Source organism: Pterocles gutturalis, unplaced genomic scaffold (assembly GCF_000699245.1).
Source record: "Pterocles gutturalis isolate BGI_N339 unplaced genomic scaffold, ASM69924v1 scaffold50099, whole genome shotgun sequence".
Classification (NCBI taxonomy): Eukaryota; Metazoa; Chordata; class Aves; order Pterocliformes; family Pteroclidae; genus Pterocles; species Pterocles gutturalis.
The window spans coordinates 1-27,076 of record NW_010129985.1 but is presented as its reverse complement, the minus strand read 5'-3'; the positions used below and the strand labels follow the sequence as shown (position 1 = coordinate 27,076).

The 27,076-nt window shown below is 38.5% G+C and overlaps 2 protein-coding genes across 2 annotated transcripts; one reads left to right on the top strand and one right to left on the bottom strand.

The window, feature by feature from the left end:
- Positions 1-1,828: 1,828 nt before the first annotated feature.
- On the top strand, positions 1,829-12,474 carry KAT6B (K(lysine) acetyltransferase 6B; the record flags this gene model as incomplete). The annotated part of the gene is made up of 5 exons (XM_010080059.1): positions 1,829-2,060; positions 4,160-4,319; positions 4,935-5,201; positions 6,436-6,745; positions 8,608-12,474. Coding segments are annotated over 5 exons (3,455 nt in total), but the record flags the coding sequence as incomplete, so codon positions are not given.
- Positions 12,475-18,097: 5,623 nt separating this feature from the next.
- On the bottom strand, positions 18,098-23,556 carry DUPD1 (dual specificity phosphatase and pro isomerase domain containing 1). The gene is made up of 2 exons (XM_010080058.1): positions 23,342-23,556; positions 18,098-18,395 (listed from the first exon to the last, which is right to left on the bottom strand). Exons 1-2 carry the CDS (start codon positions 23,451-23,453, stop codon positions 18,148-18,150), a joined length of 360 nt encoding a protein of 119 aa, XP_010078360.1. The 5' UTR covers positions 23,454-23,556; the 3' UTR covers positions 18,098-18,147.
- Positions 23,557-27,076: the final 3,520 nt, after the last annotated feature.

Below are 27,076 nucleotides of genomic sequence, written 5' to 3'. Positions count from 1 at the left end.
ACCTTTGGCTGATTCAGGATGCAGTCTGGTTTTCAATACGAAGTTTGGCTTTTCCTGTCAACAACAGTTACATGTAGTACTAAGATGTACTATCTAGTTATAAAAAAAAATTTAATATGCTGCCCCTTCAGATGATAAAACACCTTCCCTCACTTTCAAGGTAGTGTTTCTTCTGTAAAACAGACTAAATTTACTTGCCAAGTTTCTAGTGGTACCATGCAGATGTAGGCAGGCTTTATGTAGGTGTCTGTGTGCTATGTAGAAGTAGGCAGATACAGGATGGTATTCCTCCTGAAGCTCTGGTGCTTTATCGTAAATCATGCCAATAGATATTAAGAGTACACTAATTTCAGTTTCTATGTTGTTATTCATCACTTGGAATGTAGTAGGATGTCTGCTTTTCTGTGTAAACATTTTTGTGCAAACTGAAAGTTAGAGTATGTCGACTAGTGCATACATATTTTCCAAATTCTGTTGTGCACCTTTTGCATCGTCCCCAAAAAAGGGAAGACTACTGTTTCAGGCTGAGTAAATACACATGTATGTATGTGTGCATTTCATATTTTTATATATATGTGTTAAAAACCAGATATGTTCGTGTGAATAATTTGTATATGGTAAAGCATACATCAAAATAAGGAAGTGGCCACTGCTTCACACAAAGCTGTATGTTATTATGTTTTTAATTTGAGGAGAAACTTTGTGAAGAAGTCAGGAGGATTTGTTTAGAAAATGTGACATGGCTGTACTAGATACGTTTTAAAGCAATATTTGAAAAATAAAAGGAGGAATTCCAACTTGTAAAATATTGGAAGGCAAAATAGCCATATATGTTGATGGATTCCAAATAATTTTGATTAATGTAATTCCATAAGCATGATATCCATGCTTATTGTAAGCCTAGTGTTTGAGACCGGTGTTTTCATAGTGTTTGTAAAGGCACAATGCAGAATATGTATCATGGAGGGATGAATTACTGTGAAAGGACACATTTCATTAATTGTGTTACTTTTTTTTCTTTCTCCTGAATTAGTTTTAATGGTGGCAAATACCAGAGTTCTTCTGTTATTTCGAAGCAGGTGTGTTCTACTTTAAATTGTAAGAGCTTCTTAAAGCTGAAGAGAGTTTAAAAGGATTTAAAACATACGTAGAATAGAAAATGAAGGTGGTGTATTGTATAATAGCTGATGAGTTACTGTCTTGAAGACTGCAAAGTGGAATTATGTGAATGTTCTTAAACACGAATTAAGGGAAACTATTTTTTAAATTATTTCTCCTAAGTGATTTCTCCTAGTAATTCAACTTGTGAATTATATGTCACTTCTGAAATACAACAACTAACTGCTTAATCAAAAGCTTATGTTACCTGGGGCTTCTTGAAGACTTAAGTGACTTAACTGATATTACCCATGACACTTCCTCTTAAGATTCCTCTGAAAATTCACTTCAGTGATGTAACTCAGTTCTAAAAGTTTTTCAAAAGGCCAGACAGTTGTAGTTCTAAATGAGATCATGTATGATGAGACCTGTTCTGAAATGTGTTGGCTTTATCTTTTCTCCTTGCCTTATAATTAGAGAGGGGGGTTTGGTTAATGTTTGATTCTCAGAACATAAGATCCGAGTCTCTTACAAGGATTAAATCTTTTTCTGTGTCACTATAATGGTGAAAACCAATCTCCTCTGTGGATAGGATTTCTTTAATTGCAAGAGTTACCAATAATGTAATCAGTCATGCTGATCTTTCTATTAATACCAGCTTTCTTAAGAGGTAGTTAAAATTATTTAGTTTTGTTATCTCAATAAGGTGTTCTGTTTCTTTTCCTTCTAGGCTATCTACTTTCTAGAAGAGAGGGTCAAGCAGGATCCCCTGAAAAGCCATTGTCTGATCTGGGTCGTCTCTCATACTTGGCTTACTGGAAAAGTGTCATTTTAGAATACCTTAACTGCAACCATGAAAAACAAATCAGCATCAAAGGAATGAGTCGAGCTACTGGAATGTGTCCACATGATATTGCCACAACCCTGCAGCAACATAGCATGATAGATAAAAGAGAAGATAGGTCAGTGAATCTTGTAAAAATTTTAAAAATACTGAGACAAAACATTCACTTTCTCTACTTAAAAAACAGTTGATGTGAAAAATGTCTGTGTAAAATTCTGACTTTAGAATTAATCATCTTACTGAAGAAGTCAATACAGCTGGGTCTTGTTAGTGGGGTCTTACATAAAGAGTTTTTCTCCCTAAACAAATGGTGGTTTTTTGGATCCTCTTTCATGTTAATGGTTATTAGAAGGGTGTGGCCTGCTTGAAGCTTTTCCAGTGAAGAATTTTGTTTAGTTCGGTATCATCTTTCATAAGTACAATTCCTAACTCTTGTTTGGCAAATATCTTGCTTTGAATACCAGTGAGGGAAAATATTGGGTTTGTGGGTGGCAGTCTCTCTCATATCCCCTTTTTGAGTCGTTACTGAGTTCACACAAGCCATGGGATGAAATCAGCTCTACATGAAGTCTCCCTGGTCAAGGTACTGGGAATGCAAATGACTTTTTAAAGTTTCTGTTTATTGTTACGATCAATGTTTGTAAGTTAGTGCACTGGGAAGGTGAGTTCCTGTTTTGTGAATATCTTCTTTCTTAATGATCTTGATTGATAGTTTAGATTTTAAGTGGGTTGGTTTTGTTGTTTGGGCTCTCTTTTTAAATAAAATGCCTTAAATGACTTTCAGTGGTATTTGTGTTTCTGAAGAGCTTCATAATTCCTTCTGGGCATTCCAATCATAGAAACTATAATTAAGCAAAACTGCCTTAAAACAGTGGGCTGCCAGAAAATAAAATAAAAATCAGGAGTAGCTCAGTCTCAGTAACTTTTATGTGTACCAGCACCACCATTCAAAACTAATAAGTTTTGAACTAGTAAGAATGCAAGTCTTCAAAAAGGAGAGTGACTTACGGGATGATATTAAAGTAGTAAGAGGAATGCTGTCATTGCATTAAAACCTTAACTTTCTGGGGTGCTTATTTATGGACAACTCAATGGGACAAATGTGTTTTAAGGGCAAATATGTGTTCGTTACTTATATGCAGCTTCTGCCCTGTCACAAATTATTATAGGCCCTGAACACTGACACCCAGTTAGAAAATAATGAATTCAAAATACTTTGTGAATGAGGTAGTCAGTCTTTTGTCACAGGTAGTAAAGCTTAGACAGGGACATGAAATGACCTGGCTAAAAGTATCTAGAAGGTCAGTGGCTGAGCCAGGAAAACAGGTCACATCTTTGAAATTCCTGCCAGACACTTACCTTGGGAATTGGGTGTGGCTTCTTACGATTTCCTACGTTTTGTTAGTTTTTCTTTCATGTAGTGAAGTAGAAGTTTGTCACAATTCTATGAACAGGGTTCACCTGGATCCGATTTTTTTTTTTAAGCATTCTCTCAGTGACAGACAATGTTGTCACTTAACCTGCCTGATTTTTACAGCATTTGAAATCCTTGTTAAAAAACAAACATATTTTTTGGTGTTTAAATGGTGTAGATCTTTGTGACAGGGGACTTTGATGGGGTATATGCTAGTATATACTGTGCTATAATGTTAGCCTTTACCTACTTTTGATATGCTGCTTCATTTTATAGTCATTAGAAAGCTGTTTCCTACAGCACCAGCATAGGAATAAGGTACACTTTCATGCCTCATTAGAAAACCTATGTTTCTAGCTTGCTTTCTTGTCCAGTTAGCTGCCATCTTCAGTTGTAATATTGATGACTTCCTCACTCTTTACTTGGTGACCCACAGTGTTTTCTCTTTATGCTTGTACATCATATTAAAATTGGAAATTGCTCTGTCAGTGAAAGAAGTGTCAACCCTAAACCTCTTGCGTGGATTTAGAGTAGTCAACTATAAAATCTTTACTTTCCTGTTTGCCCTAGTGATGTTTAGTATTGAACTTTCACTTCATAAACTGCTGTTTCCTCACTTCGTCTCAGTAAGCAGTCAGTAGTGTAAGCATTATAGCTCTGTGTGTCATCTGATACTTTTAGTTTGATATATCCATGTATTTACCCATCTATTTTCACAGGTTATTGTGCAAAGGATTTAAACTGTAGGATGGTTGTTTTAGGTGATCACTTTATAAAGTAAATTACTGTTTATTGGATTGTAGATTTGTAATTATTAGAAGGGAAAAGCTGATTTCAAGTCATATGGAGAAACTGAAAGCAAATCCACGTATCAATGAAGTAGATCCTGAAAGCTTGAGATGGACTCCTTTGTTAATTTCTAATGCTGCGGTTTCTGAAGAAGAGAGGGAAGCAGAAAAGGAGGTAATAGCTGAAACTTCTTATTCTGAATTTCCCTTTGGATTTCATGCCTCTGAATATTCAACATTAGGCTGCCGTAAATAGAGCAGTTTTAACTCTGACCACTGCTTAATGATAGAGGATACTGATATTATTGTAATGCACAATTCTTGGAAGCTGTGCAGCAAGACATGTTAACTTGGGGGGTATGAGTATGAAAACTTAAAACATGAATAAGTTGTCGTGAAGCTGTATTTATCACTCTTGAGTTAGTGGAAGAGCATGTAATCAGATCAAATTTGGTGCAGGGCTCAGGGACTGCAGTGTCAGTCGATTCTTTGTGTTATGAACTTGCTCAAAGTGATCCATGTCAGTGGGCATGTAATGTAGTGCTAAAGGACTTAAATCAATTTGCTGCATCATTAATAGTGCTAAATATCCCATGAAATGCAATCTTCTTTGGTTTGTTATCCTAACTGTTGTAAAGGAGCTACTAGATGATTCAGCTGAAATGTTGTTGCTAGGTTAGCCAGCAGTGTTAATCAGGTTTGACTTATTGTAACTTCTTAGCTAAACGTGAAGGATATTCGTAAGTAAATGCTGTTTCAGTGACCTGTTATTTTAACCTCAACCCTTCAGGCTGAGCGTCTGATGGAACAAGCTAGCTGCTGGGAAAAGGAAGAGCAAGACATATTCTCCTCAAGAACTAATAGTAGGCAATCACCTGCAAAAATACAATCTAAAAATAAATATTTGCGATCTCCAGAAAGCGTGGCTGTGGTCGGGGAGTGTGGGCAATCCACAGAGCAATCTAAGGAAAGCAGCGAGGAGGATGGTGGGGATGAGAATCAGCAAAGTTCACCTCCCCGGCTGACAAAGCCACAATCGCTGGCCATAAAAAGAAAGGTGTGTTACTTTAGTGGTTTGGTTTAAAGTCACTCATCTCTGATTTCAATCAAATCGTTATCATTTCAAAAATAATCTTTTTTTTTGATGAACATTTATTAGACTGTTTTAGTAATTCCTGTATTGTTTGGACACCGAACAACTTCTCTGTCTTCTGTTTTTTACTCTCCATCCGACTTTTTATCTTTTGGATTTTTCACAGAACTGTAAAATACTAGTGACACAAAAATCAAAATTTGCTATTAATTTTTAAACTAGTGATTGCCCTCTGCTGTTTGGCATTGGTATTGGTTCAGTATTTTAATGGTTCTTCCTTTTCATTTTGAGATGGAGTCCAGCTTGTAGGATTTGTCTTATTATTTCTAATACAGGAACTCCTTAAAGGGGAGTAGTGTTTTTCAAAAGCAAATGCTGATAAAACAAAAGAGTTTCTCTACCCGTATTCTTCTAATTTCTAAGAGATTTAAATGTTAAATTCTGATTACTGCAGTGTTTACATAATTTTTAATTTCATTGAAAAATGAACTATTTGAATAGTTTAAATTAGTAAACTAAGCATCCCAAAATTTTAAAGCAGTCAGCTTAGCATACGTATTTAGGTGTCTCTGGTGAGTATTAGGGAATTGGCATGTCCCTTTGTTTATACTTTAAATGAGCAAACTTAAAAGTAACTATAAATCTGTGAGAATGCATAATAATAGAAATATAAACTGTTGAAGAATTTTTTCTTTTAACAGCCAACTGTATGATTCTTTAAATGTATTGTTGAGACCCATCTGAAGCTTGGTGCGCACTTCCTTTGCGGTTATCTATTTTTCTATATATGTATTTATTTCTAAAATAGCTGAAACCAGAAATGTAGAAGAATAAATTTTGATACGTGTGAAGGTTGTTGGGGAACTATAAATCTGCAGTGGAAGTACAATTTACGTAATATTGTTATGAATATTATTTGACAGAAGAAGGTAAAAGTCACTATAATATGAATAAAATTCTAATCTTAATTTCCACCTACAGGAGGGTTTGTGTGCCTGTATGGATACATACCTCTTTTAACTGTTCAGACATTTTACTTTTAGATTCTGTCTACATTTGAATTTGATGCAATGCAAGGGGTTTTTTTGAATGTGTAAATAGATTATTGTAAACTCAGTTTAAAAAAAATTGTTTATGTCCATAGTTAGCTAACAAACAAGAATGTAGGAAGAGTTATATTTGTGGAATTATTTTTCAGAGACCTTTCATACTGAAAAAGAAAAGGGGCCGTAAACGCAGAAGGATTAATAGCAGTGTTACAACAGAGACAATTTCAGAGACGACAGAGGTATTGAATGAGCCATTTGATGATTCAGATGAAGATCGTCCCATGCCGCAGCTAGAACCTACCTGTGAGATGGATGGGGAAGATGATGACTTGAAGCCGGTGATTAGAAAAGCTTTTGAATATCAACCTGGGCAGCAGAAACGGGAGAAGGAGGAGGAGGAAGATCAGAACAAGGAGGAGAAGGATATTCGTTGTTACAGGAGTGATGACAATTGTACAAGTAAGCTGAAAATGTTCTTATATCTTTACAAAACTAATTTGTTGGGTTGCCTTCAAAGGAAGCATTTATTTTTGTTATAGATCTGGAAATTATAAATGAGAGGCATTTAGCCTTTTTGGACTTATAGCCTTACAATCTTAATAATGCTTTCTGCTTAGAGGTGCCACTGGAGCCATTAATCTCACATGGTTTATTAGAATTCAGCAGTGACTTCAGGTTTTTTTTGGTTTGTTTCTATTTTGCTTGCTACTTTTGTTATTCCTTACACATTAGTATTATAATCTGGTTCTTATGTTCAGAAAACAAATGTTTTCCAAGCTGAAGCACTGCAGTCCTTGTCGTATTTCCAAAAAAAGCCTTTATATCCCTGCAACAGGGCATTTCATACTCAGTGCAGCAGGGGTATCACTGTAAGATTGTCTAATATTGGTTTTGTACCTTTGGTAACGGGTACAAGCAAAAAGTAAGATTTGATTTACATAGATATCTTTCTATTCAGTATTGTTGGTTATTTAGGGAGATGTTTGTTGTTTCTGGGGCACAATATGTCATCAGCCACTGGGGTCCCTATTTTTTTCCCCACAAGAGAGAGGAATAGTTTTAACTGTGTTCTTTCAAAGCTGCTTATCTAGTTTGATTTCAAAGATATTTCCTGGCAGAAAAGCTAACGGATAGATAGTGAAACTACAAATGAGCTATTCTGAATGTATACTCATACCTTGACCTCCTGGCTTTCAAATTACACTTAAAAGTTTTAATTCCGGAATGAATGACTCAGGCCTATATAATGGATTCTCAGGTCTATATGTTTTCTCTTAAGAAGCCAGTAGGTACCATTTTAGTGTTTTCATAATTGCAAAGTGAATCTTTGCGATCCTCGATTGGGCGATCATGTGCTGATTTCTATTTTAAACAGCTTTTGTGTGACTAGAGCAACCATGCTTACGAATGTTGGTGCTGTTACAAACCAGTGAACGGGTACATCAGAATATTACCACCTTTTCTTGCTTCTCAGCAGAAATAAATTAAACTAATAATAGCAAATCCAGAGTGTTCCAGCTATGTTACAGTGGTCGGGTTTGCACTGCTTCAACTAGACCGTTGTTGTGTATTTGTCCATGGACCATGTCATCACATTAACTGATTATAGGAGTCTTGTAACACTACAGTGAGAGTCAGAACCTGGCAAAGGAGTATCACTGAAGCCATCACACTCCCAAGTGAAGCATGTTATATGCTGAGAATTCTCCCTTTTTCTGGTGTATATGTAAGTAGTGTCTGGGGAGAGAGAAGAGGAGAGGAGTGAGTGTGTTTGGGTAGTTTTTTATAGTCAATGGATTAATTTAGTGTTCTAACACACTCTGTTTAATTCCAATTATCTTTTGGCTTTTGTCATGTATTGTGGGCTGTGTCGTGACATGCTGCCCATGAGAAGATACTAGAATGAACCACTTTTTTTTCAGCTTACTGTGGCTTGTCCTCCAGAATGGTCAAAAAGGAAACTCCAGACTCTCATGTTATTACTGTCAAAAATGTCATTGTATCAATGGCTATATAAAGTGATGGCATACCTCTATTGTAAAAACAAAAGTTGATAATCAAATATTTCGACAATATTTTGGTTTAGTTTACATGTCTTGTAATCAAATGTCTGGGATTGATCTAGCGTGTAAATGGTGTTTCTGATGGTCACTGTTAGAAGGCCACCAAAAAGGAAGAACTTTACATATCTGTGTGTGAGCTGTAGATGTTATGTCATTCTAGTGTCTGAGATAAATTTCTTTTGGGCTTATGTCTGAAAATATTGATTAGTTTGTGCAAGCTAAGACTTTTCTTTTGTCTCTATCTATTGCCTCCCAAAGATAATACAGAGGAAGTAGCTGTATTGGAAGAAAGCACTAAAGACAATCTTGAACCTTTGAAGAATAAGCAGGGTTGGCCCAAAGGAGTTAAGCGTGGTACATCTAAATGGAGGCAAAGCAAAGAAAGAAAACCTGGCTTTAAGCTTAATTTATACACTCCACCCGAGACTCCTATGGAGCCTGACTATCAGGTGCTGGTGGAGGAACAAAAGGAAGTAGCTGAAGACAACCCTTGCTCTGTTCCTGCTGTAACGGAGGAAGCGATTAAAGAACCTGTTGAAGTATTACCACAACCAGATGAAGAAGTAAAAGACGTAGAACCTGAACCTCTGCATCTAGCCAGTCAACCCTTTGAAAAACAAGAAAATGAAACAATGAAAGCTGGGGAAGAAGAAAGGAATGTAGAAAAAGGTGTAATCAATTCAAAAGGTCAAGAAAAAGACAAAGCAGAAGAGGTCTTTCTGCAAAAAGAGGAGTCGATGCATTTGGATGATCAGGAGGAGGAGGAGGAAGATGATGAAGAACCTTCTCACAATGAGGATCATGATGCAGATGATGAAGACGATAGCCACATGGGTTCAACAGAAGTAGAGAAAGAGGAATTGCCTGGTGAAGCTTTCAAAGAAATGCTGGAAACGCAGCGATCTTTTTTAGATGTAAATGTTCAAACTGGTAATTCGAATCAAGAGGACTTAATGGACTGTGGTGTTGACCTTGCAGGTGATGAGTGTGAGAGTGACCAGAAAGAACTTGTTACAGATTCAGATCCAGTGCCTGAATCTGATGATGATCATACAGATAATAACCAGGACCAAAAAGCTGGTGAAGAATTACATTCCGATTTCAAGGGGGAGAGTACTGAGACCATGGAGATTGATTCGGAGACAGTTCAAGCAGTACAGTCTCTAACCCAAGAAGCAAGTGAACATGAAGACACATTTCAGGACTGTGCAGAGACTCAAGAGGCCTGTAGAAGTTTGCAAAACTATGCCCGTAATGACCAAAGTCCCGAAATGACCACACTGGATGATTGTCAGCAGTCTGACCACAGTAGCCCAGTTTCATCTGTGCACTCTCATCCGAGTCAATCAGTTCGTTCTGTTAATAGTCCAAATGTTGCTCCCTTAGAGAACAGCTATGCTCAGATCAGCCCTGATCAAAGTGCCATTTCTGTGCCGTCTCTACAGAACATGGAGACCAGCCCAATGATGGATGTTCCCTCAGTTTCTGATCATTCACAGCAAGTTGTGGATAGTGGATTTAGTGACTTAGGGAGCATTGAGAGCACAACAGAAAACTATGAAAACCCAAGCAGTTATGATTCTACAATGGGTAGTAGTATCTGTGGAAACAACTCTTCACAAAACAGTTGCTCGTACAGCAGCCTTACATCTAGTAACCTAACACAGAGTAGCTGTGCAGTGACACAGCAGATATCTAACATTAATGGAAGCTGCAGTATGATGCAACAAACAAACATCAACTCTCCTCCCACTTGTAATGTAAAATCTCCCCAAGGTTGTGTTGTTGAAAGGCCTCCAAGCAGCAACCAACAGTTATCCCAGTGCAGCATGGCTGCTAATTTTACACCACCTATGCAGTTAACTGAAATCCCTGAGACTGGCAATGCCAACATTGGATTATATGAAAGAATGGGGCAGAGTGAATTTGGAGCGGGGCATTACTCACAGCCATCTGCCACATTCAGCCTTGCCAAACTGCAGCAGTTAACTAACACACTTATGGATCATTCTTTGCCTTACAGCCATTCAGCTGCTGTAACTTCCTATGCAAACAGTGCCTCTTTGTCCACCCCCTTAGGTAATACAGGGCTTGTTCAGCTTTCTCAGTCTCCACATGCTGTTCCTGGAGGACCCCAAGCACAGGCTACCATGACCCCTCCCCCCAACCTTACTCCTCCTCCCATGAATTTGCCACCTCCCCTTTTGCAGCGTAATATGACTTCATCAAATGTTGGAATATCCCACACCCAAAGACTGCAGACTCAAATGGCCAGCAAAGGTCATATTTCTGTACGAACCAAATCCACACCTCTGCCACCAGCTGCTGCTGCCCATCAGCCACAAATTTATGGGCGTGCTTCGCAGACTGTGGCCATGCAAGGGCCTGCACGGACCTTAACAATGCAGCGTGGTATGAACATGAGTGTAAATTTGATGCCAGCCCCAGCTTATAATGTCAATTCCGTAAACATGAATATGAATACTCTTAATGCTATGAATGGTTATAGCATGTCCCAGCCGATGATGAATAGTGGATATCACAGTAATCATGGGTATATGAATCAAACACCCCAGTACCCTATGCAGATGCAGATGGGGATGATGGGAACTCAGCCATATGCACAGCAACCAATGCAGACAGCACCCCACAGTAACATGATGTACACTCCTCCGGGGCATCATGGCTACATGAATACAGGCATGTCTAAGCAGTCTCTTAATGGATCCTACATGAGAAGGTAGGCCCTTTGGAGAGACAGACTACCAAACTGGCATATTGGATTGATCTGCACAAATATCTTTTGGAGAGTACGATTTCAAAACCAGCAATCGGTGTGAATGCAAAAACATTTGTTGGCACCATATAAAAGCTGTATGCAGCAGAAAGCCTTATACAAGTTTTTTCTTTTTTCTTTATTTCTTGTTTTGGTTTTTATTTCTTTTTTTTTTAACTTTGTGGGATTTAACTTCTCTTTTCTTTGGGGGGAATTAGGTGGTTTTCCATTTTTTATTTCATTGAGGTTGAAGTTCTCTGGAAAGGAAGAACTCATTTCTGTGAACTGCAATTACACAGCAGCTGATGGTTCAGAGCCATTTTATGTGCCTGCTCCCATTAAAAATGTGGATAAATAGACTCCAAAACTATCAGACAGTACTGGATCGTGAGCTTTTTCTCTCTCCTTTCCCCACATGTAAATGCCTTTTAGCAGTTATTTTGTTGTATTATTTTGTTTCTGAAGGTGACACTTCGCATGCCGCTAATGTCTTTGTTAGTGACAGTGCATTTTGTAGTACTGTACAAGTGTTGTGCTTAACAGTAAGCCATTTCTTAATTTTTTTGCCTTGATTAGGTTACCCTAGTTTAAGGGGTAAAAAAAACCAGAACTATATTTTTGTTAATTATAAAACTTGTAAAAAATAATAAAAAAAGCTGCGAAAGCTATTCACATTTTGGTTAGTTCAAAGGGTTTTATTGCTGTATGTTTAGTGTAAAGTTGAGACTCTTTTCCATTTTTGTGGCCAGTTTCTTTGGGACTGGGGTAGGAAAAAAGGCAGCTTTCTGTTTTATAAATACTGTTATGGTTTTTTTGTTGATTGAAACATCTCAGTGTTTATTTGTCAAGGTTTGAAACATTTTCATATATGTCCAAATACTTGGCAGGATTTTAAAAAAAAAAAAGTAGTGCATTTGGTGTAAAGTTGATATTTTATGGAAATGCCTCTAACTTTACATTTTCATTCCATCTGTAGATTTTTCTATCTTTATAAAATATTGGAGTTATTTTTTAAGGGAAAAAATAGAGCAGTAGCGTGTGAATAGCTCAAACTAAGCTTACAGATCGCATGTAAAAAGGCAAAAGTTATTTGTGTCTGTTTATATTGCTTCCTTTTTTGTAGCCTTTGTACCTGTACAGAGTGACTGTAAGGGCCGAACAGAAGAGGCTTGATACATGTAAAAATAGGACCCAGTGACACTCTTGTATTTATCTGTTATCTTTTTAGTCAGTCACTTAAAAAAAACCAACACAAAAAAACACCCAAGAAACAAAAATAAAAACTGCAAAAAACAGCACCCCTCCCCCCAAGCTGTACATTTTAACATAAAATAAATTATGATGAGCCATTTTTAGCCTCTTGTGTCTTGTCATAGTTTGATGTTGCATGGGAATTATCTCCTGAAACAGTGTTTGTTGTAGTGCTCTTACATGCTTGATCTCATGCCCATTAAAGTTCATGGGGTTTGGATTAGGCTGTTAGAGCCTAAGTGTAGGTTACTCATCATAATTGCATACACCTTGTGAAAATAAAGATTATCTAAGATTATTTTTTTAATAATCTTAATAAAATATTGAATAAATATGTATTTAATACATTGCAAGGTTGTCAATATTTAATGTATGAAACTTCCTTCCTATGGAAAGTGTTAATATATGTGTAAAGGTGTTTATGATAGTAACAGACATGATGTTTGGACGGCATCTTAGTGATAGAATTGTAATCTCTTCTTTTGTCATTGTTGCTGAGTTACAAGACGATGCAAATCTTGTGTTGAACCTCTGAATTCTGTGTTATATTCATGTGTATGTGCACACACAAACACATATACGTGTTAATGATGCTTCTAATCTAGCAATAGAAGGTCTGTAAAAATCAAGAAGGCTATCTATATGTGGAGCTTGTGAGTGGATCAAGTTTAAATTGCGTGCATGTGAATCTGCACCAGAAAAAAATCCTTGTAGTAATTTTTCAAAATTATTCTAATGTGAATGTTGCCACTGAATCTCCTCTCTAGCCCACTGACACTGCAGGAGGTTTGCTGGATAAAGTGAAAAGATTGGTCGTCTTGATTGAAAACTCAGTATGTCCCCATTCCAGTATATAAAGCACCTTTATAGGTGATATTTTACATGCTTGAAAGTTGGAGAAATGTGTATTTCTTTAAATAAAACCCTTAAAGTGTCTGGTGTTACCAAATGAAGAAATTGATACTACAGATTTATACACATAACCTGTTCAATTTTAATACGATGGTGCAGCAGTCTGAAGTAGTGGATCTGAGTGGGAGCTGAAATTGCTGGTTAAATGGTAATTTGGAGTAACTTGTATTTTAGGAATTCAAATGTTTGATAAGGAGAGCACAATACAAAAAGAATCTTTATTCATACGCTTACACTATGAAATTTGTGTTTTGAAGGCAGAGAAGATTCATAGTGCTTGAACTGTATGTGTGTTTGACACCACAAAGTCACTGTCATCTGTTTTTTATACTTAGGAAAAGGGAAGGTGAACTCAGCACAGTTAACATGCAGCCTTCGAGGGTGGGTAACTAGGACCTTGTACCTTTGAATAATTGCACCTCAAAATAGCACTATGTTTTGTGATTTTTTTTTTCATTTCTATGTTTTTACAGTGAATGAAAAAGGCACCTGGGTCATTATCCGCTGCTCTTTAGTTTCAGGATTCCAAGGCCAATAAGACCATCTTGCCATTTCAGTATGTGCTAACCTGAAACACAGTATCCTGACTCCAGCATATTGCTAAAATTCTGTATTTGCAATGCATAGATTAAAACTCTAGTGGAAAATTATGTACTGTGTGTGCATGACAGGCAAGTTTCTTTTTTTTTTTTTTTTTTTAATTTCAGAACTTAATTCCTTTTAGGAGCACAAATGGCTGTCCTCCATCTTTTCCCATAGTGACTATTCAGCTGTGAATTGCATTACTACACTGAAATTTCTGTTTTATAAGAAAGCTGTCTTTTCCTTGACAGATCTACCTGTTCCATGTGTTGTGTGGCCGTTGCAGTGTCAGTTTTGACTGTGCTCTAGCACTGTCCCAGCTGAGAAATAGCTCTTTTTTTTTTAGTATCTCAAAAGAATTCTTCACAGACTTGCAATAGATGATTCTTGTGAAATGCAGATTTCCCTGCCCATGCAGTCTTAGTCTTTGGTTTGACAAAATGATACTTCATATCACTAGTGATTTATGAGAAGGAAATAAACTTGTTTCATTCTGCATGTACATTGCTTTCAGACCTGGCTTGTATGTGAAGTTGGTACTGCTAACACTTGTTAGTTAGCTAGTTAGCAACTTGAAGGGGTTGCCTACTTTGTGGAAGGTATGAGTTCCAGAACTTCTGCTTTTTCTGATTTAGTCTAATTGCTCCTGCGAGAATGTTAGGGAAAAAAGCTGGGAAGTAGGAAAGATGTATGTTTACTTCAGAATTGCTTAATTAGCATAGCTGTACCAGCAGAGTGCTTTAGGCAAGACCTAGTTCTAGGGAAAATGCTTGTCTTTGGAGCAGAACCTACTTCATCTGAAAGCTACACTCTAGCCCTTTAGCAAAGACAGGAATGGTAACTGTTGTCACACTGTGACTACCTGAAAGATGGGACTTCTAAACATACAAAGCTTTCATGTTAGATAACTGCCTGTGTGTTTTAGTTTTATAACCTGTTTAATTTGTACATCAGACATGCTAGTTGATGGAAAAAATGTTCCATTTATGTACAGTGTGGTAAATAGAAGGGAGCAGTCCTGGCAATTATCTGTAGTGCTGAGGATGATCCTATTACAGCCTGTTCTGTAGAGACTGACACCTATAAGAGCAGGCAAACTGACCAATGTAGTAAAACCTATGATTCTGGTTTTCTTCCTCTTCCCTTTGCTTTTAATACTTCTCTGTATTAAAACTATGTGTTTCCAGTATTATGACCTGTATACTAATGCAGGTCAGCTCTTCCATAGTGAAATTGTGGGTGTGCGTTGATCAAAAGGTGTTGTTTTGAACTTTGTGGAGTAGGGAGGGAGTTGGTAAGAAGATATAAGGTAGGGCTTACAGTTTTTGCTTTATCATAACTTTAGTTGAGTGATTTAAATTCTTGGTAGTTTTTTCCCCGTCTACTAAATAAGGATAAATAAGCTTAATTAAACCATGTTTAAGGCCTTCAGGTAGTATGTGTAGAAACCCTGGAATATGAGGTTCTATTGATTTACTTCTTGAGAAAACAGTTTTGTGCTATTTTTCATCTCCATGCAAGAATAGCAGCTCCTAGTTTCTGAGTAGCTTGGAATCCTGTCTTTTGGAAATTGTTGATACATTCTTCTGTTGCTATGTCAGTGTTGCCATGTGCCAATTTTGTAATCTGCTATGCAGGACAAATGAGTGGGAGCTACTTAGGAGTTCTAGTATTTTGCTTTCTATTGGTGGCTGGGAGGCTGTTTGAAAGTTTTGCCAGTCTCCACCAAAAGCAGCTGGGCCTCAGGAAACTGAAATTTTTCTTCTGTATTTGCACAAGTCTCATACTGCAAAAGAAATGCCGACCTCCCCCAGAAAACCTTGTTCAAATACAATTCTGCATGCAAATTGGCTGTAAATCCTCTTCCAGTTAAGCAGTCATCAAGCTATTGTGCAGGATACAAGAAGAGAATCTTAACTCAGCTGAGGGAAACCTGATAGATATTTCTTGTATTACAGTAGATCATTTGGTAAACGATTCCTGTCTGTAAGGCTAGTGCTAAGAAACACGCTGCTGCCATAGAGGTGAGAAAGTTCAGCTTTCTCCATTGGAGTTCATGAAAGACCAGGGCCATGTGTCTGAAAGGCAGGTTTGTCGGATACAAGGCTGGGTTGTGAATTGAGTTGCAGTAGACAGTAAGGTGCTCTGAAAAGGTGCATTTGAAGGTCTATGGAAGTAGATGGAAAGATGCGTGACCCCTTCCAAGAATTATTTTACTCTCTAAACCCACATTGTGACTGTTAATTTGTTTTTGAAGTGTCAAGTGGCTTCCTTTGCATTTCCTTTTATTCATGTTTTTTTCTAATCCAGGGATACTTCATTTGCTGTAAATCCCAGAGTTTGTCATGTCTGTGATGAATATGGTTCACATTGTGATGTCTAATTTGTTTTTTAACAGTAGTCTAGTTGTGTTTATTGTGTTCTCTTGTGTTTGAGAATTTGAAGATAAGGTCCTTATTGTATAGATAAATACTCAAAAGCATTGCGTTATGGGTGCCTGAGGCCTTGGCTACAGTTGCTGTTTGGAGATGAATGATTTACTGGGCTTTGGGCCCCAAAAAGAAGTGAAAGAATAGGAAAGCCTTTGCACTAGAGATGCTAAGCCTGTAAAGAGCTATTAACGTACAAAAAAATGGTTTAAAGTTATGCTCAACTCTCTTTGGTTTGTAGGATATGCTCACAGTTCTCAGTGGCACGTTTCTGCCCCGTGTTCTTTTTTTAAAGTGTCCAAGACTTCTGCAGTCCATACTGCACCAAAGTTAAAAAATCTTTGGCACCTGGTAAAGACCTAGAGAACGCTCCTGTGCACTGGCTGGGTTTTTCCTCTCAGGTGCTGAGGTAGTAAACAGCTTTTATCTGATACATTGAATTTGGCAAAATTCCAGTAGGGAGGATGATGACTTTACCTTTTAACAGATGCAGAAAAATAAACATGGCTTAATTGTGATCCTCCTCTACAGTATATTTTAAGGCTGTCAAATACTGTTGAGGTGGCAAAGCTCTCATTGTGTCAAAACAGTTACTGATAATTTGTATCAAATAGAGTAAATTTAATGAGTTTAGGCAGAAAAGTAAATCTGGCATCCCCATTTGTGTATTTGGACTACTTCTGTCAACACATATGATTAATAGCAACTGTATTGGAGCACAATAATGTATTAAGGTGACTAAAGCTGAGATAGGAGGAAACATTTGCTAGTGGTAAATATAAACAGTGGTGTCTGGAAGCACTGCAGCAGCTTTCTCCTGGTTAGTCAGGCTGCTGTGAGATTTTTTTTAAAAGCCTCACCTGTGTCTCTTACCTTTTTAAATCAAAAGCAAATTCTAACTGAAACTGGCTATAATCTGTGATTATTTAGGAGGTTATTAGGGCTGCACAAGTTCAGTGTTAAATTTCCTCTTAGCAATGTAAAGGACATCCTATTTTTCTTGTTTATTATTCTAGCTATTAGTTTTTCCAAGTGCAGGAAAAAACAAGTCACAAGTAATTTTCTCAGTCTTTTTTTGTGGACTAGTAAATTGACTTGGATGCTTACGACCTTTTAAAATTCAGGCAGTTGAAGCATTTAGGAAAAACAAGTTAAAAGTGAAACTGCTAAAATGTCATCTGTATGTATCTCCTTAAATTGTTGTCCATTGTATCTGCTTATGCATCTGACCTTGTCAAGGGTCTTGCTTTGTTTCTAGTTTGCATGGCCTGCTGCAGAGTCCATTGTGAAGACTGGGTAGTCAGTCGATCCTCATCTGGAGGCTCTCTAGACGCTGTGCTGCCCTAGATTTTTACTGTGAAAGAAGAAATGGAGATGCCAGGAAACAGCACAAAAAGGCAAACTCCTGCAAAATCCTTCAGGACTCTGGGACTAAACTATTCGTCTGTGCTGCTACCATCTGGGTATTTTTCCCGCAAAATTTCTTTGGGAATGTCTAGCTCCACTTCTAAAATCTGTGTGCTTGGGATAGGATCAGGCTTTTGCGGGTACTCAGATAGAAGAGAGTTTTCTCTAAGTTGTGCCTGCTTTTGTGCTGTAAAAGCTTTTTTACAGAGGGTAAAATTTATTTGTAGATGTCACAAATAATTCTGCTAATGCTGGAATATTCTAAGAAGATGGGTTTTAAACTTGGCTTCCCTTCTTTCTCATCTTGACAACATTTTAAATGACTTTGTTTTTCCTTCCAAATAACAAATGATCCTTGTGACAATGTAATTAACTACACTTTCCCCTCCACTCCTTTTATGGAGTTTCTTTTCCAGTAGCACAACCCTGCCAGGAACAATACTAGATCATGGTGCTCTTGTCGTCATCATCAGATGGTAGGCTGTTTTTGGTGTTCCTCCTCTGCAGTGCCAACGCTATGTCCAGTTCTCTCAGCTGTTTCAAGAAGCCCCGGTTTGGCAAGATGCATCGGTGTCTTGATACTTGCTCAATGGCATCCACCACTGTCATGTTCTTGTAAATCATCAGGTAAGCCAAGACCAACGTGGCTGACCGGCTGCGACCCATTGCACAGTGAACCAGAACCTTGTCTGTGGAAACAAAGAGAGATGATGCAGAGATGACACTGGGTAATTTCTTTTTTTGACAGTGAAGGTTTCTGTAGCGCCCCTGCTCTGTTTGGTGGCTTAACTACTCTTACCAGCACTTTTGTAAGGCCCATCTTTTTACGGGTGAGGAAACTGAGGCTGTAAATTTTACTGTACTAACTTACTTACTAACCTACATTGGAGATTGCCCATTTAATCCTAAACCAGGTATCTTTGAATTTATTTGTGAACGAGGGTTGCAGAGAAGGCCTGGGGCCTGCAGCCTTGCATTAGGTAACATAGCAAGCCCCTCTGCAACCTAATGTTGTCTCACAAGCTGCGTATGTGTAATTCTGTGTTTGCGCATAGTGATGAAAGCACAAGGGTATGGGTGGGTTTGGTGTGCTACCGAACCATCCTTCCACGAGAATAAATGGGATGTAAGGAGGTGCCTTTCTCAGTTCTGCCAGCTAGACACAAAAGCTAACCAGATTTTATTATTTTTTGTTGTTCTGACAATAATGTCCTTCAAGATCTAGATTGCATCACTTTATGCTCAAATACTTCCTTTGTAAAATACATCTAACAAGGCTTTTTTAAGGCTCAGTGTTATTTTTGAGGGCAGAGGGTAAAAAGGGCCATAGAAGTTCACAGGCATATAGAAGAATAGAAAGAAACCACTTCTTAAACTGTAGGAAAGCTTCTTTAGAAATCTCTGGCTAGTCACCCTTACAGCATCATATTAAATGAAGGTAACATTTCCCCACTACCACCACCACCTCTCTGTTTTATGTGATCGTCTCCTTGCAGTAGTGGCCTGTCTCATATACCATGAGTGCAGACTCTCTGCTAATAGCTTCCATCTCTGAATAAATGCGCCTCAAGATTTAGCTTTCTAACATTGCTTGGTTTAACTCCGGACTTCCAGAGGCAGAAAGTCCTTGGCTTCGGGTACTAGCAAGGATGTAGGCTGAAGTGGAACCTTCCCCATTTGCTGTGTCTGGGAGAGGTGGAGGAAGAGAACAGTAAGTGAGTTCAGGTCTGATTGACAGGTTTTGAAACACTTCAAAAGATTTCCAAAAATGATTCAAAGCCCTTTAGGGGGTCTCACAAAGGGTTGAAATGCTGAAGGAAGTAGATTTGGAGCATTCTCTCTAACACCCTGCTAAGCTGAGTTGCCACAGGAAAAAAAAAATATCCAATCAGGGCCAATAATAGTTTATCTCTTAGCTGTGCCTGGTGAGAAGTGTTGGGTGCACAGCTATGACTCCTGCCAATTAACTCCTTTGCTTCCAGGCACAAGAGGATGTCTTGGCACAAGTAGCATTGCTGTGTAATGGATGCATCAAGAACTGCCAACACTAGAGGTTTAATGGTTACAGTCTGCATCCTGATCCCAGCAGATAGTCTTAGAGGCATCTTGGCAAAATTCCAGTCTCTCTGATAACTAAAAGTGCCTCTTCTCTCCTGGAAAATTATAATCCTTTCTATTATTACTGCAAATATTTGAAACGGATGAAAACTCTCATTTGTTCAGCCCTTCGTGCTTCTCTTTAGAGCTTCCCACCTTGTAAATGGGTTGCTGTTGAGGTGATAAAATACATGATAAGACAAGGAAGGCTTTGCTTTGTGTGGGTGGCAAATGCAGGGGATCTAGGAGAAAATGTTCAGCTTTATATTGTGTTAACAAAGGCAAAAAATGGCTGTACAATTCTCTGAAATGCCTCCTGGTTGCAGGAAAATGAAGTCTGTCCTTTCCTATGTGTGAATATTCAAGATCTGACTGCCTCTTACAGCAAAACACAAGGCCAGGTCCCTTCTGTACTATTTTGTAGTCTTTTCAGTTCTGACGTTAAGGACCAATCTGAACCCTCTTTCCCCAGGAGGGAGTCCTCTCTTGCAGTTTTTGATTCTGACCACTTACATCCTTCAAGATGTGTCTGAATGTACTGGTGCACAGACCCAGACGTTTGCTGAGTTGTGACAGGTTCCTGAACTATTTTGGTCACTTGACTTGGGGTTGTGTTTCTTAAAAATCTGTCTAGATGCAGTACTCCCTTTTCAGAGTCAGATGGAGTGATGAATGTTCAGGTGTCTTTGGTCAAATGCCTTGGGTCTTTGTTTTGTATGTTTCTTCCCACATTGCTTTTATCTCAGTCTTTGGTTTTTTTCCCATGACATCTTCACATGAAAAGAAAATGCTATTCCTCTCTAATTTACGTTCTTAGGAACTAAGGCACCAAGGGAATGAGTACTAAATCTGTAGCAGAGAAAGGAACTTAAAAACCTCTTAAAATAATGTCTTCCTTTCAGGTTAATCAGGCCTCACTGATAGAAATTTTAAGCGGTCGTATGGTCTGAATTGCATGGTTTGGGAAAGCTTTATGCACAGCAGAATGGTAGCATGCATAGTTGTGAACAGTTCAAGTTTGCCTATAAAACTTACTGTTATAACTGAGCTACTTCCACTGTTCCGAAGTCCATCTGTCTGTGCCTAAAGTCTGAAAAAAATCCTCTCATAAGGGAGTTTCTTTGCCATCACAAAGATTTTAAAGGTTAAGTCAGAATTACTGCATTAGGACTGTCTTTTGACAGCATCCAAGTTGCCAAGCTTTCTTGCTTGTTGCAGAAAGAGAGGCTTCTTCATTTTCCTGAACAACTTGTTTCAATAACATTGACTGTTGAGCAGCTTCCCAGCAAAAAACATTGTATGAAGATAACTATTCAATGAATTTGATCACTTGGCTGGCTGAAGCTCTCACCCCAAACAATGTGATACAGCTGAAGCAAATTCATTAATACATACATCCTGGTAACAAAAGTCTAAACTTTTTCCCTTTTTCCCTCTCTTTGCATTTGCTCAATTCTAATGCAAAGTAGTAAGTGAATGTAATGGTGTTACTGATCAGAAGTATTTAGCACCATATACTGAAGTCCCATGTTATTGCCACTGTAAAATCCTGTCTAGGAATCTGGAAGCTCTTTGTCAGTCAGGAAGATGCACGCAAATAGTCCTTCCGTTAGGCACTTGAAATACATAACACCTTTCTACACTAGATGTGGATTTGCAAATAATGCATTTATGTTGTTGGAGGAGAGCACTAGTTACTTGGTTTTAGTGTTTTCTCCTGTAAGTGTAAGAGACATCAATCTTCTCTTCAGTATAGCTTCTAGAGTCTTTCTGTTGTTCTGTAAATGTCTATTGTCATGCATTCAACCTCAATCTTGCATATGTGTCTTTATGCATGTCTTTGGCTGGGATAGAAGATTTGCATTTAATGTACTTTGTGAGAAAGGTAAGAGCTTGCTCTTTTTCTATATGAGTGTTACGGTGTTTCTTTATTTCATTGGTCTCCATCGGAAAAGATCCTAGGTGTCTTGTTTAAAAATGATGTGAATGTGGCAGGCAGTGCAAAGCTACAGCAATGATTGCAGCTGGTAGTATCTGTTTAAGTGCAGATTTTTGTTTTGTTTTGTAGAAGTTCGTCCAGTCACACTTTAATTTGGTCTTGTGTTTCAGTGCTGGACTGGTGCTTGATACTGTCTCAGAACTTCCTGGACTTTGATGTTGTTTTGAAAAAAAAGGTTGATACTCCTCCCCTCCCCCCTTCCCTGCCTCGGTGTTTATGGGGGTGCAAGTGTTTTTTCTAGCCTTTGCTGCTTCCCTTGTGCTTGTTTCTTTACCTCCATGGTACAGGAACAGGAGGGTGATGGGAGTGAGGGAGTCTGCTGTTCTTATTTCAGCTACTCCAGTCTGGTACTGACCTCTGTCCTCCAGCCTTGGCTAGACACAGGTGTGTGTTAGTTACCCACTCCTTCCCAAAGGCTTCAGACATACTTTTTGAAAGTATGCTTTTCTTCGCAAGCAAGCAAGCAAGTTCCTGAAGCAGTTTCTCCTGCTATTAGGACTTTGATTTTCAGAAATGAACTGCTTTCAAGACTTCCTCCTGAACAAGGGAAGGGACTTGCTGTAGACTGTACTTGTTGAAAAGGTAAAATTGTGACAACCTGACTGGCTGTTGGGGGCAAGCCATGTAGTGGCTGGTTACAGCTGAGCTAAATAGCCAAGAACAGAAGCTGACATGAAGCTAGAAACTTGATATGTGGCACTCTGATATTAAGGTCTTTCTAGGTCATCAGGAAAGTCTTAAGTTTCTCAGCAGGTTTCTGGTAAAATATCCTGTAGAGATTTAAAAAAAAAAAAGGAGGGGGGGTGGAGGAAGGAGTAGGAGTAATATTGAAAGCCAGCGTGAGGCCTAGGCTGTAGCACTTCTTCACATGAATGTAAAGCTTTCTGATAGAACACTGCTGGAGGTCAACAAATAATTGTAGTAATCAGACTGAGAAATTACAAAGGCTTTAATGAAATGTTTCTAGATCTCTGCTGTCAGAGTAGTTTTGTTCCCCTGCTACTTGCAGTATGGCAGAAGCAGATCTGTTCTCCCTTGGGGTAGATCTGGTGGCCAGGTAGGAAGGTGGATTTTATATTTGTAGAGTGAATCTAATGCTGCAGAGCATGAAGCTGTGGAACGACAGCCTGGAATTTCTGCAGAGCGCTCGTGTTCTGCTCCCACTGCTATGCAACCAATATTAATTAAGTCTTTCTTAATAGGGACAAATTTGAGGAAACAACAGCTAATTCATGCAACCTGTGCAATGTCTTATTGTCTCTATGAAGCAGTCAAAACAACAAGAAAACCTCTATCAGACCGGCCACCTTAATGCGAGCTGTGATGGGGACTTATTGAAGTGCTTGGTAAGGGGCTCTTGGGCTGGTACTAGCTCTGCAGTGAGGAGGGTCCTAGTTAACTTGTCTTACTAATTTTATATTCTCTTTTAAACTGTTGGACTTGTTTCATTCCCACAAGGATGAATGCTGTGGAACTATGCTTATAAGCAGATAGAGTAAATACTGTACTGTTGTTAGCCATTTTCAGCACCCTTCTTACTTCTTTCATCCTGAAGTGCATTGTCAATGAATTTAGAAGCTGAATAAAAGAACTGGTTGAGCTTGAAAGTGGGGAGGTCATCTGCTTCCACTCCATGGTACTCTATCGTCATGTCGTGATAATATTCTGGTCCTGTGTCCACATTCCGCTGACCATGGGCCGCATTGAGGATGTGAGTGAAGCCTGCCTTCTCAAGACTATAGCGATCTAACGCAGTTTTCCTGTTGAAACAAGATTTGCTATGTAAGTGAAGAAGCTTCTTTACCAGCAAGCCAGAAAAAACGAAAAAATCTCTGATTTGGTGTGTTCTAAATGCTAACAAAACTGATAATGCATCAGTTTAAAAAATCATCATTTACCATTGTAAAGATCTTAAAGAGACTGTCATTCTATGATTCAGAGTAAATTATCCTTCTGGAGTTCATAACTGTCTCTCCCAGATCCTTAGAGGACCTTAAAATAAATTTATTTTCCTGGCACCTTTGTAATATAGGCAGTACTGGCTTCTATCCATCTTGTACAAGAAGAAACTTGAGCTACAGAAAGAAATGGAATTAATTATTTGAAGCCATAAAAGCAAATCAGTGGCAGAACTTGAAACAGGACCCGTGAATACTGCTTTCCCCTCTGTCCCATCAATTGATATTGCAGAACTAATAAAAAGAGTCAGTCATATGTGAGTAGTAAGATAATCTGGGATTCAAAAAGCAGCTCTTCATCCCTAAAAAGAAATTACCAAGTTTTTTCTCAGTTTCTATTATTTAAAAATAAAAATAATTATAAAAATTTCCCCTCTGTGGTCACAACTCCCTATCAGGTTTCCTTTTAGCTGTCATGTTTGGTTAAACCAGAGGTCTAATGCAAAAAGAGCTAGATATGGAAATTGGATATTAGCCTTCAGTGAAAGCTGAAAGTCATCTGTTTAGCCCAATATTTTACTTTATTCTTGTTCTCTCTTCCCTTGGAGAAGGGAAGTCAGAAGAAGAAATTCTAGATTTTTGTGTGCCCAATAAGTGCTTGCCAGCAGCCTGAAATGCCTCAAAGTGCAGAGTTTGTGGACAGGCATGCAAAAACTTTTTTTTGTTCCATTACAGAAAGCTTTTAGTTTTGGAAAGTTTTGTTCTGGAAAAGCTGACAAGTTTCATTAGTGCCTAGGAAGACTACTGAGCTTTTTGCAAAAAAATTGCATAAGCTTTATTCTGTTAACATATTTTCATACGACTCCTTCTGCCATAAATGAATGAGTGCATGATGTGAAACAACTTTTTCCAACAAGAAGTACCTCTCTCCGTGAATGTTTCCTGAGCATTTGAATGTGTAAATGCAGCTACTGTCGCGCAGGAGGTTGTGGTGGGCTACCTGTGGTGTTTCATAATTCTAGGGGTGACAGCTCACAATGGCTTGAAGTTGACTCCACCTTCCCAGCCTCTGTCAAAGTCAAAGTCTCCCTTTGAGCAGTGAATAACCTAGTGATTAGAGCATGTAACTGGGATATGCATACGGAAGTTCTTTATCTATGCTTTTTCTGATTTAAATTAAGCTCATGATAATTGGATGTTCTGAGTAGACCTTTCTCCCTGCAGGAATTCCTTTCTGGTCAGGAATGATAGTGTCTTGACCCTACTGGCATTTTTGCTGTGAAATCATGTCATAAGTTCCCTGTGCAATGATTTAAAAAATAAATTAAAACTCCCATTAGTGTGGTGACTCCTGCCTAAGCCCAGTAAAAACAGACAAACAGCAGCATCTTGCTCCTAGTGCAGTGGTTTGTCCCCTTCACCTGTGGTTAAATACTGCTGCTCCTTCCCTTGGTATTCTTGTTGCAGTGATTGACCTGGAAAGATGTTTCTTTTTTTCCCTCCTTTTCTTTAGAAGACTTTTGCCTTAGGATTCTCTTCAGGTGGATTCTCTTCAGCAGAGGCCAAGTGTATAGAGTATAAGGATAGCCAGTTCTTACAAAACAGATGAAACATCCTGGCCAAAGAGTAAAGGTGCAGTGAATAACTGCTTCTCTTTGTTTTGGTGTAGTTGAGGTGAGCTACAGATTCTGCTTTCAAAACAAGTGTTATTTTATTTAGTATACCTGATGCTAGGAGAGAAAATACATTTTCTGTTCACTAGACTTGGCCCAAAGCATGTATCCAACAAACCATGAAAGAATGATGGTTTCAGGTCAGAGATCTGTGTTCAGCTAGAACCCCTGCAAGTGGAGACCTACATCCCGAATAGCAAGTAGGACTGCAGTGTGGTTAGGGTCAGTGGAAAAACAGATTTTTAAATTGATTGTAGATAACTATCTAACTTTGGTTTCTGCAACCACTGCTTTGGCTTCCAAATAGCATTTGAATTAAATGATTAAGTTGTTCTGAGCAAGGACAATGTCAAAACAGTAGGTTGCAGGACAATCATTAGTATTTGACAATTACATTCGTCTGAAATCTAATTTTCCTGTTTCCTTGATTAGGTTCTCAGGAGATTGCCTTTTGATACAGTGGGTGCCTCTAATCCATTTGTTTCTGGTGGTTGCACTTAGACTTGTTCTATGTCTTTGCATCTCATCTTTAAGTGTTCTGTGACCCCAGTGTTACAGTAGGTATTCAGAAAGAAGGGATACTGCCTTTCAGTAATTGCATAAGCCGTGGTCTCAGTCTGGCCAAGCTCCTGGCAACTTCCTCCTCCACCTCCCAGTCTTGCTTGTAGCAGCATACTGTGAATTTGGGGCCCGGCATGGAATTAAATCCTCCTCCTTTTTATTTAGTCAATTAAAAGCAAGACAGTTAAGTGCTCATTTTGCATCACAATTTGTATTAGCATTGTCTGGCCCTTGGCCTATTGGAGTTTGGGAGTATGCACGTTGTTACTCTGTTAGCTCGCTGTTTGCCACGGCTTGGGCTGGAAAGGGAATAAGAAGCAGCAAGGAGTCAACTGTGAATGGTGTTACATCAGATGTAACTAAAATCATCTTCTGTGAAATCTATTTTTTTAAAGTAAATTATAAGTGTACCAAGGAAATACTTAGAGGGTTATCTATGCCACCGTTTTTGGCACTGAAGAGTTTGTGCTGTTTTCCCTCAATGCTTGGAATAAGCTGATTTTAAAATGTTATCCACTTTTTAATTACACTTGATGTGTAAACTGATTCAGCAATATCCTTTTGGAGTGTATGTAACCTTGCCCATTGTTATCTTTTTCTTTATAATGTGGATGCATATTTTCTTCTTTCTACTGATGTTGCTAATCTAGAAAACTTCCTGAAAATTAATGCTCAAGTGTTGAGCACTCAAATCTGTTACGATCTCCACATTTTCACTGAACAGGCACTCAAACTGTGCTGTGTGTAGGTCTTGTAGAAACAGCTAGTTGAACCAGGACTTAAAATATTTGCTATGGCTAAGTGGAGCATGGTCAATGTAGGTCCTGTGGGTATGTGGCTTGTGCATCTGCAAGCTGAACTATTGCGTGTAATCAGGCACCTTTCTTCCAGCAGATAATCTGGACAGTATGGAAAGCTTTTCCTAAGGTCTCTAATACATAGTATTGTGCAGAGATCTGGGGAAACGGTTATTGTGCAATACAAAGTAGGGTTCACTGGACTGCAAGAGGTGCCTGACTTGGGCTTTAGAATCTGCATCTTTTGAAGACAGCTAAGTGACACTCTTTTTCAAGAGCAAGACTGCTTGGTTTCGAACTTGATCTAGAGACTAGGAAGCACTTAATGCTCACTCTCCTTTTTCT

What these genes read in the sequence shown, in the direction of transcription:
- DUPD1 (XM_010080058.1), bottom strand. Translation starts at nt 23,453, where the DNA reads ATGACGATAGAGTACCATGGAGTGGAAGCAGATGACCTCCCCACTTTC. An exon ending in TGCACTTCAGGATGAAAGAA is followed by an intron (nt 18,396 to 23,341) that starts GTAAGAAGGGTG and finishes TTGTTTCCACAG; the next exon opens with ACAAGGTTCTGGTTCACTGT.